At 29.7% G+C, this 11,246-nt stretch overlaps 1 protein-coding gene across 1 annotated transcript in view; it reads left to right on the forward strand.

Moving 5' to 3' along the window:
- Positions 1 to 4,783, forward strand: part of LOC142230111 (A disintegrin and metalloproteinase with thrombospondin motifs 12-like) — a 124,599-nt gene extending 119,816 nt beyond the window's left edge. Inside the window, exons 15-18 of the mRNA XM_075300746.1 lie at positions 488 to 615; positions 674 to 1,045; positions 3,403 to 3,580; positions 3,641 to 4,783. Coding sequence (XP_075156861.1) covers positions 488 to 615; positions 674 to 1,045; positions 3,403 to 3,580; positions 3,641 to 3,954 — 992 coding nt within the window. The 3' untranslated portion in view covers positions 3,955 to 4,783. The remainder of the gene's footprint in view (positions 1 to 487; positions 616 to 673; positions 1,046 to 3,402; positions 3,581 to 3,640) is intronic.
- Positions 4,784 to 11,246: the final 6,463 nt, after the last annotated feature.

Genomic DNA, 11,246 nt, shown 5'->3' on the forward strand with positions numbered 1-11,246 from the left:
GAAGGAAAATTACATCCGATCCGGTGGATATTTGGTAAGGCCCATTTGTGCCGAAGTCAATTTTGTCAGATACCCCAGAAAGTATATATTGTGGGTCGCAGTGAAATTCTCATTCGATTTAGCGATGTCTGTCCGTCCGTCTTTTGGAACCACTCCAACTTCCGAACAAACCAAGCTATCGGCGTGAAACCTTGTATAGCTTCCCTATCCGGTCCGGTGGAAATTTCGTACGAAATTTCCATATAGCCTTCATATAAACCAATACCCAGTTTTGAAAATTTCATCCGATCCAGTTGAAATTTATAATTTATATATAGGTACTTAATCTGCTTATTTTAGTCTAACACACACCCGAAGAAAAAATACTTTCCTCCGGAATGAAATTTGAGACAAACGAAATTCCTTTATTTTCTTATTAAATATTCTCTTAGCTAACAATTAAACCCGAATTTATGGCAAATTATTTTTTTACAAAATCCAATTTTAGAAAATCCTTGTAAACTATATTGCAACGATGTGGATGATACAATTATTGCCAATTGGGGTGATACAGTTTTAGATGGAACACCATGTACATTGGGAACCAATAACATGTGCATCGATGGTATTTGTAGGGTGAGTAATGTTCGCCAATGTACTTCTAATGAGATTAACTAAATTGTCTATGTTTTAGAAAGTTGGTTGCGATTGGATTGTTGATTCAGAAAAGCAAGAAGATCGTTGTGGTGTCTGTGGCGGTGAGGGACAGGATTGCAAAACAGTGAAATACGTATTCAATGATACGCTGAAAGTCAACGAAGGTTATGTGGAAATTGTAGTTCTACCCGCAAAAGCTCGACATATTATTATCAAAGAATTGGGAAATTCACCAAATTTTCTAGGTGTGGCCAAATCGAATAGTAGCCTATTTTATTTGAATGGTGATAGTTTGATATCAATGCCTGGTGAATTTTCGATAGCCGGAGCGGAAAGTTTCTATGATCGTATCGATGATCAGGAGATTATTAAAATACCACAACCCATACAACATTCCATAGCTATATTTGTAAGTATATTATAAAGAGAGTATAAAGGAAAATAAGAGAGTATAAGGAAAACATTTTCTATAGAAATAAAATTTTGAGAAAATTTTCTACAGAAATAACATTTTGACAAAATTTTCTATAGAAATAAAATTTTGACAAAATTTTCTATAGAAATAAAATTTTTACGAAATTTTCTATAGAAATAAAATTTTTACGAAATTGTCTATAGAAATAAAATTTTGACAAAATTTTCTATAGAAATAAAATATTGACAAAATTTTCTATATAAATAAAATTTTGACAAAATTTTCTATAGAAATAAAATTTTGACAAAGTTTTCTATAGCAATAAAATTTTGACGAAATTTTCTATAGAAATAAAAATATGACAACATTTTCTATAGAAATAAAATTTTGACAAAATTTTCTATAGAAATAAAAAGTTGACAAAATTTTCTATAGAATAAAATTTTTACGAAATTTTATATAGAAATAAAATTTTGACAAAATTGTCTATAGAAATAAAAGTTTGATAAAATTTTCGATAGAAATAAAATTTTGACAAAATTTTCTATAGAAAAAAATTTGACAAAATTTTCTACAGAAATAACATTTTAACAAAATTTTCTATAGAAATAAAATTTTGACAAACATTTCTATAGAAATAAAATTTTGACAAAATTGTCTATAGAAATAAAATGTTGACAAAATTGTCTATAGAAATAAAATTTTGACAAAGTTTTCTATAGAAATAAAATTTTGACAAAATTTTCTACAGAAATAAAATTTTGACAAAGTGTTCTATATAAATAAAATTTTGACAAAATTTTCTATAGAAATACAATTTTGACAAAATTTTCTATAGAAATAAAATATTGACAAAATTTTCTACAAAATAAAATTTTAACAAAATTTTCTATATAAATAAAATTTTGACAAAATTTTCTATATAAATACAATTCTGACAAAATTTTCTATAGAAATAAAATTTTAACAAAATTTTCTATAGAAATAAAATATTGACAAAAATTTTCTTTAAAAATGAAATGTTGACAAATTTTTCTATAGAAATAAAATTTTGATAAAATTTTCTATAGAAATAAAATTTTGACAAAATTTTCTATAGAGATTAAATTTTGGCAAAATTTTCTATAAAAATACTATTTTTACGAAATTTTCTATAGAAATAAAATTTTGACAAAATTTTCTATAGAAATAAAATTTTGACAACATTTTTCTATGAAAATACAATTTTGACAAAATTTTCTATAGAAATAAAATTTTGACAAAATTTTCTATAGAGATAAAATTTTGACAAAATTTTCTATAGAAATAAAATTTTGACAAAATTTTCTATAGAAATAAAATTTTGACAAAATTTTCTATAGAAATAAAATTTTGACGAAATTTTCTACAGAAATAAAATTATGACAAAATTTTCTATAAATATAAAATTTTGTCAAAATTTTCTATAGAAATAAAATTTTTATCCTAATTTTAATTTTATAGATTAAAGTTCAAAGTGACTACCGTGGTACAATGTTAAGATGCCCTTCTTGCATATAAACGGTGATGGTTTAAATTTCAACCAAACACCATAAAAGTTTTTCAGAGGTGGTTGAAGCACTCTCAGTAAGGATGGTGATATTTCTGAGAGTTTCATAGCTTCTCCAAGTGGTTTCACCGTAATATAAAACGGCTTTCAGACTCGGCTATAAAAATAAGATCACTTGTCATTGAGCTAAACATGAAATCGGCAGCACTCAGTGAGAAACTCAACACTGTGGTATCACAATGTAATGAAACGAATAGTCTAAGTGAGCCTGAAATAACGAGCTACCACCATACCTAACGTACATTTAAAGCTAGATAGCTTCCTAAATATATCTTTGTTTTAAAGAAGTCGCATCTTTGAACCAAAAACCAAAAAAAACGTATTTAGTTCATACACTTTAATGTAAAAATGTTTTCGGATATTCAAAAATCTTTAAATCAAAGGTGCCACATCTTCATATACTACTAATACCGTATTATTTCTGCTCACCAAAATTTGTAGCTGAAAAACCAATGAAGATATTCATAATGTATCCCGAAGTGATATAAAATCGGATCCTTCTAATTTGATGGTCTTGAAATTGCTGAAATCATGAAAATGATAGTATTAATCGCAAAATTAATTAGGAATAAAAAATATAGTCAATTACAAATTCATCAGATTTGTATGCTGCATTTACTTACAAATTTCTTTGAACGTATATCCCTGATACTAACATCGAAGTAATAAGGTTCACTTATTAGTGACAAACAGACTAAACAATAGGAATAATTGATATCTTATGCATCACTATTATATATATATATGTCTCTCTTCATTCCAGAGTATCGTTAGGGGAGAAGAACCAAATGAGGGCATTTACTATGAATTTACTTTACCCGCCTTAAATGTTAGCTCTTCCAAACACTATTTATGGAAATTGAGTGAATGGACCAAATGTTCCGTTACTTGTGGAGGAGGTTTACAATACCGTGAGCCCATTTGTTATGAAAATGGAAGAGGTAAGAAGAAATATTGATATTCATATGAAAGTGAGCTCTAATATAGTTTCCTTCTTGCAGTTACGTCTGACATAGAGCTTTGTTGGGCCTTTGCCAAAAATCCTCGCCCTCAACGTTTGGCGAAAAAATGTAGTAGTATCCCATGTCCAGCCCATTGGTTAACGGGTCCTTGGCAATTTTGCCCAGTCACATGTCGAAGTCCCGATGATCCATTACCAGTGCGAAGGCGCTCTGTCATGTGTCTGGATGAGCATGATGTCATCTTGGATGATGAAAAATGTAATCCGTCTACCAGGCCCAACGATACGGACTTGTGTGAATACGATTTACCCGATTGTAGTATAAAAGAGAAACTCAGAAATCGTTATAGTTAAGTTGAAATAAGGTAAACATTAAGTAATTTTAAGAGACAACTAGATTCTCATGAAAATTTGGAGACACTGGGAAAATTCTATGAACTGAAAAAAATCCACAAAATATCGGAATTCCTAATTTGCCCGAATATGCTTCCAGTTTGACCCTCTCTGTTTAGAAAGTTCACTCTAATGCATGAAAGTTTTTCACATGTTCAATATACCCAACGAAAAAATATTTTCCTTTGAAACGAAGTTTTGGACAAGCGAAATCCCCATTTCTTATAAAGTATTTTCTTTGAGAGCGAACCGACCCAACGATTGCCTCTAATCATTTTTATTGGCTTTTAAAGATTTTTTTGCAAAGTATGTCTAAAGTTTAGGTCCTCAGAAAAGAATTTTTTCCCACGTAGTTTTACTTATTTTCACCTGCCGAGAAAGATTCTAATGAATCTCAATATACAAATTTATTTAAACTATGTTCTTGCCCCAAGGTTTTGAATGGCACCTGGTCGCACGTCGCTTTTTGGTTATCCACGTCCAGGTGATCCGATACCGGCTATCATGGATCATAAAGGGACACATATCCTTGATATCCTATTGCACTGAGAAAAACGTGAACTCTTTTATGGGGAAAATGAAAAAGCCCAGGGCCGGTGTGTGTACACGGTTGCTACAGTTGGTAGAATTCTATTAAGAATGGTAGATTTTTTTCACTGTTTGGTAGATTGGTAGAATTCTTGATGTTTTGGTTGATTTTGTAAAATATTCTTCTGCAACTAAGAGGTACTTCTATAGAAATGAGATTTTGATAAAATTTTCTATAGAATTCAAATTTTGACAAAATTTTTTATAGAAATCAAATTTTGACAACATTTTCTATTGAAGTCAAATTTAGACAAAATTTTCTATAGAAATCAAATTTAGACAAAATTTTCTATAGAAATAAAATTTTGCGAAAATTTTCCATTGAAATAAAATTGACAAAATTTGTTTTTAGAAATAAAATTTTGACAAAATTTTCTATAGAAATCAAATGTTGACAAAATTTTCTATAGAAATAAAATTTTCTATAGAAATCAAATTTTGACAATATTTTCTATAGAAATCAAATTTAGACAAATTTTTCTATTGAAATAAAATTGACAAACTTTTTTAATAGAAATAAAATGTTGACAAAATTTTCTATAGAAATAAAATTTTGCAAAAATTTTCTATAGAAATAAAATTTTGCGAAAATTTTCTATAGAAATAAAATGTTGCGAAAATTTTCTATTGAAATAAAATTGAAAATTTTGTTGTTATAGAAATAAAATTTAGACAAATTGTTCTATATAAATCAAATGTTGCAAAAATTTTCTATAAAATCAAATTTTGACAAAATTTTCTATAGAAAAAAAATTTTGCGAAAATTTTCTATTGAAATAAAATTGATAATTTTTTTTTTATAGAAATAAAATTTTGAAAAAAAATTCTATAGAAATAAAATTTTGCGAAAATTTTCTATAGGAATAAAATGTTGCGAAAATTTTCTGTTGAAATAAAATTGAAAAAAAAAATTTATAGAAATAAAATTTTGACAACATTTTCTATATAAATCAAATTAAGACAAAATTTTCTATAGAAATAAAATTTTGCGAAAATTTTCTATTGAAATAACACTGATTTTTTTATAGAAATAACATTTTGACAATATTTTTTATAGAAATAAAATTTTGAAAAAATTTTCTATAGAAATCAAATTTTGAAAAAATTTTCTATAGAAATCAAATTTTGAAAAAATTTTCTATAGAAATCAAATGTTGACCAAATTTTCTATAGAAATCAAATTTTGCGAAAATTTTCTATTGAAATAAAATTTATAAATTTTTTTATAGAAATAAAATGTTGCGAAAATTTTCTATTGAAATAAAATAAGTTTTTATATTGTAACGACCGTTACTTTTTTAAAGATTTTTTTTTATAATTTTCTTTGATTTCAAAACAAACCTATTACTGAAAGAAAACATTACAAAAAATTGAATCAGATTTTTTACCTGACACATCCTGTGCAAAATTTTACAATACATGATATTTGTTTCCGAAATATGAAAACAGCACATTTGACAATATTTTTTATAGAAATAAAATTTTGCGAAAATTTTCTATTGAAATAAAATTGACAAAATTTTTTTATAGAAATAAAATTTTGACAATATTTTTTATAGAAATAAAATTTTGAAAAAATTTTCTATAGAAATCAAATTTTGACAAAATTTTCTATAGAAATAAAATTTTGCGAAAATTTTCTATTGAAATAAAATTGAAAATTTTTTTATAGAAATAAAATTTTGACAAAATTTTCTATATAAATCAAATTTTGACAAAATTTTCTATAGAAATCAAATTTTGACAAGATTTTCTATAGAAATAAAATTTTGAACAAATTTTTCTATAGAAATCAAATTTTGACAAAATTTTCTATAGAAATCAAATATTGACAAAATTTTCTATAGTTATCAAATATTGAAAAAAATGTTCTTCGGAAATAAAATTTTCTTAAAAAATAAATTTTGAAACATTTTCTGTAGAAAAGAAAATTTTTAAAAATTGGCTGTAAAGAGAATTTTATATAGAAATAAAATTTGGGCAAAATATCTTTAAAAATGTTAATTTTCGTTTCCCTTTTTATAGAAATTGTAACTTTCCCTGAAAAAAAATGTCACTAAAGTAAAAACATTTATTTTGAAAAAACTTTCTTTTATAATAACCACAAAATTTTGATCAAAAACTGCAAAATACAATTTTTTATAAATTGTCTTAAAATTGTGGTAAATTATGTTTGGCTCGAGTAGCAAGCGTGTGTCTGTGTATGGATCAGAGAATAAAGCCGCCAAGTCGTGCCGTCGACCAATTTTTGTCAGTTGACGTTGCCTCCGATTACGCCTGCTTATGTCGATTCAAATTTATCTGCCAATTAATAAAAATATTTATTTAAATCAGAAAAACAAAAAATTTAATTGATATATTTTTTAACAAATTTTTGAACTTTCCATTCACAATCATTCAATATCAAGTTGCAATAATTATTTAGAAAAAATCTCTCTCAGCAGATATGAATAAATGTAAATGAGGTTGTAAGATTGGCTGTACAATTAATGCCATAACCATTCGGATAACTCCAAGACGCGATGAATTTTAAATCCACAAAGAGCTATGGCAAATTTGTATTATATTGGTCCATGCATAAACCTCATGTACACCGAACTCCCCATTCGACTTCGTAGGAGTATGGAAGCCGTAATTTTCACCCGATTTTCTATAAATTTGAAATCTAAAAGTATTTTCTGTTCATAAGAGATATGAGAAGTTTGGTTTATATCATTCCATCTTTTGATATAGCCCCCATATAGACCGATCTCCCGCTATGACTTCTTGAGAGTATGGAATCCGTATTTTTCATCCGATTTACTTCAAATTTGAAATCTAAACGAAGTTTAGGTCTATAAAGAAAATTCTTTAAAAACTCTATATGGGCAACCACAATCAGAGGAACAAACGAACACGTATTAAATTTTAAGTGAAAGAAAATCTCCCAATAGTCTCTCCCAAAATAAATATAAGTATTTTACAATTAATTTAAATATAACTTCTTCGTAATATTTTTGATAATAATTAGTTTTAAGTAATATATTTGTTTAATGTTTATTTATATAATTAAATTTATTTATTTTATTTATTTTTATTGCTACAATAATATACTATGTAAGTAACAATTTCATAATGTACTTAATTATGCTAGTTTTAAATTAATATTATTATTATTATTTTGGTCATATCTTGCTAGTTATTCACCTTAAGTCTTAGGAACTTTTCAAAAAAGTTTTCAATGTCTTTTGTGTTTTGTATACTCGTTATATTTAATATAGATTGTCGTTGTACATTTTTAAAATACATATTTAGGAGATAAAAAACAGGCAGCTTAGTTTTTGTATTACTATCGAGATTTTTTTTGTTAGAATTAAGTCTTGAGAATAATAAAGAAAAATACAAAATTTAAAAGACTCCAAAAAATGGCTTCGATAAAATTGGGATTTGGTTTAAAAAGTTACTTATCCAAACTTTAATTTTTTTTGTAATTGGCTTTCAAATTGTTAAAAACATGTCAATAAGATTAAGTCAATGTCTTTTGGTTATTCGTTTCGTTTTGGTTTATCATAAAAAACTCAACTTCTGATTTGCTTTCACATAAAAAATTGGCTGTTTTCGCTCTTTCGATCATAGGGTTTGCAGAATAAAAAGTAAACAAATAATTTACATTTGTGCCACATAATTGTTATTTTTAAAAAGCGTGTTTGAAAATGTTAAAATAACGCGAAGAATTTCATTGTATGCAACCTGAACACTGACTTGTAATATATTTATAAAAAATCACAAAAGAGTTTTTATATTTTGGTCAATTATAACTTATAAACAGTGCCGGCGGTCAGTGATCAATGTCGATCCCAAAAACAAAATTTGAAGAACATGTTTCCAAAAAACTACCAAACAAAACAATCTTATTTTGCATTTGTTTATCCAATGTTTGTGGTTATTATAACAAGAATGTTTCTCCGAATGAAATGAAAAATTTTGTCAATATTTTATTCCCATAAAAAAATGTCGTCAACATTTTATTCCCATTATCAAAATTTTGTTTCTATAGAAAATTTTGTCAAAATGTTATTTCTATAGAAAATTGTGCCAAAATTTTATTTCTATAGAGAATTTTATCAAACTTTATTTTATAGAAAATTTTGCCAAAACTTTATTTCTATAAAAAAATTTGTCAAATTTTTATTTCTATAGAAAATTTTGTCAAAATTGTATTTCTATAGAAACATTTGTCAAAATTTTATTTCTATAGAAAATGTTGTCAAAATTTTATTTCTATAGAAAATTTTGTAAAATTTTTATTTCTATAGAAAATTTTGTCGAAATTTGTACATATGTATGTACAAATTTATTTCTGCAAAGGCCGGCTATCATAAACATTTTTGTGTTGAAATTGATGTCCACTTAGACCAGAATAGGTCCATTGTGATTCCACCTGCTCGTTCTCTTTGAAATAAACTCAGAACAACCAACCAGGGGCCCTGATGAATGCAAGTATGTTCCTTAAGCTGCACTCCCGCAGATCAGTGAGAGCCTGAAAGAAAAAGGAGCCCAGTATCTTGTTTCTTCTAAAAGATAAAGCTGGACACTGGCACAGGAAGTGGTACGAGTCCTGCATAACTTCCGGGTCCAGGCACCATCTACAGATATCATCGTCTTTAAGTCCTATTCTTACCATGCGTTTCCCAAGTGTGTTATGTCCTGTTATGATACCAATCAGTGGCCGCGATTCTTCTCTGTTCATCGACATCAAAATTTCGCATTTCCTACGTTTCTTTTCGTCCCATATCAACTTGGTTTGCTCGCAACCATCCGAAGAAACCCAGTGTCTTCGCCATAGATCGTCATATTTGACATCTATCCTGTAATGGTAAGAAGATAGTAGAGGAAAAATGTCCGCTAGGACATTATTCATTCCACGAGCGCCCTCCTTAGCCAGCACATCCGCTTCCTCATTTCCTATTATCCCATAGTGCACAGGTACCCAGCACAGACTTATATTATGCTGTTCAGTGAGAACCTTGAGTTCTCTGCGACAGTGACTGACTACCTTACCCTTACGTCAGCACTGCACAATGCCTTTATAGTAGAGGTGTGCACGTGACACGAAATTGTCGTGACTCACGAAAATTTTCGTGATTCGTACGTGAATCGTGAGTCACACTCATGACAACAGCGTGAGTGTGCGTGAGCGTGATTAACAAACCATAATGTCGTGCGTGAGCGTGAGTCACGAAAATAATATCTTCGTGAGTGTGCGTGAGTAACGAATTACACTCACGAAAATATTCCTGCTCACGAACATAAAACGCTTAAGAATTAAATTCAATAACAATTTTAGTGACACCTGGGAAGTTAAGAGTTTAATAACACTCTCGATTTTAATAATGCTCATGTTTTTCGACACTTCGGAAAGGTAAATTAATCATAAAATTGTTCGTGAGTCACGATATTTTTCGTGAGTCACGGTGTTTTTCGTTAGTCACGACGTTTTCGTGCGTGAGTGTGCGTGAGTACAAATTTTCTTTTCGTGAGTGTGCGTGAGCGTGAGTCCTACCAAAAAATATCGTGCGTGAGTATGATTTTTCAGTCGTGAGTGTGCGTGAGCGTGAGTAAACTATTACTCACGTGCACACCTCTACTTTATAGCTGCCTGACTGTCGATGAAGAAGCTGATATCGCTTCTGAATAACGGCCTCATTAACAGCGACTCAGCAGCCTTAGTGATCGCAGAAATATCAGCCTGAAAAATACTGCTATCACTATCCAGCGTGTAAGACTTCCTTATTTCTAGTTCACTGCAATAGATTCCGCTGCCCGTTCCTTCCTCCATCTTTGACCCGTCCGTATACATGTTCAGGGTTCCGGAGGGTATCCTCCTGTCTTTGCACTCCTCTATACTTGGTATAATGTACGTCGGTTTGTTATGATAAATATGCTCCGTGGCCATGTGGTCCGCCTCTCTATACTGCCCGGCGAGAATCTCAGTATGCCTGCAGGCTGTCCGTCGTCGTGTAAATTGAGTGGGATAACTCCCATCAGTACCTCCAAATCGGCAGTGGCTGTGGTCCTCATAGCGCCTGTCATATAAATAAGTGCAGTACTATTTATCCTATTTATTCTCGACATAGGATTTTGGTGGTTCACGATTGTCCACCAAAAAATGACAACCATATGTGGCCACAGGTCTTACTACCGCGGTATAAAGCCAGCCAAAAAGAGAAGTCATCATTCCCCATCTCCGTCCGACCAATTTCTGGCACGAGTATAATGCCGCATAGGCCCTCTTTATGCGATCCGCAGTATTCTCCACCCAGTTTAGTTTGAAATCCAAAAGAACTCCCAGGTACCTTGATGATTTCGGGAGGGTCAACTTCGTGCCCTGGAATTCAGGCGACTTGTAACCGACAACCACAGTGGTACAATGGTTAGCATGCCCGCCTTGCATACACAAGGTCGTGGGTTCGATTCCTGCTTCGACCGAACACCAAAAAGTTTTTCAGCGGTGGATTATCCCACCTCAGTAATGCTGGTTTGAGGGTTTCAAAACTTCTCTAAGTGGTTTCACTGCAATGTGGAATGCCGTTCGGACTCTGCTATAAAAAGGAGGTCCCTTGTCATTGAGCTTAACATGGAATCGGGCAGAACTCAGTGATAAGAGAGAAGTTCACCAATGTGGT

This window comes from Haematobia irritans, chromosome 3 (assembly GCF_050003625.1).
Source record: "Haematobia irritans isolate KBUSLIRL chromosome 3, ASM5000362v1, whole genome shotgun sequence".
NCBI classification, from domain to species: domain Eukaryota; kingdom Metazoa; phylum Arthropoda; class Insecta; order Diptera; family Muscidae; genus Haematobia; species Haematobia irritans.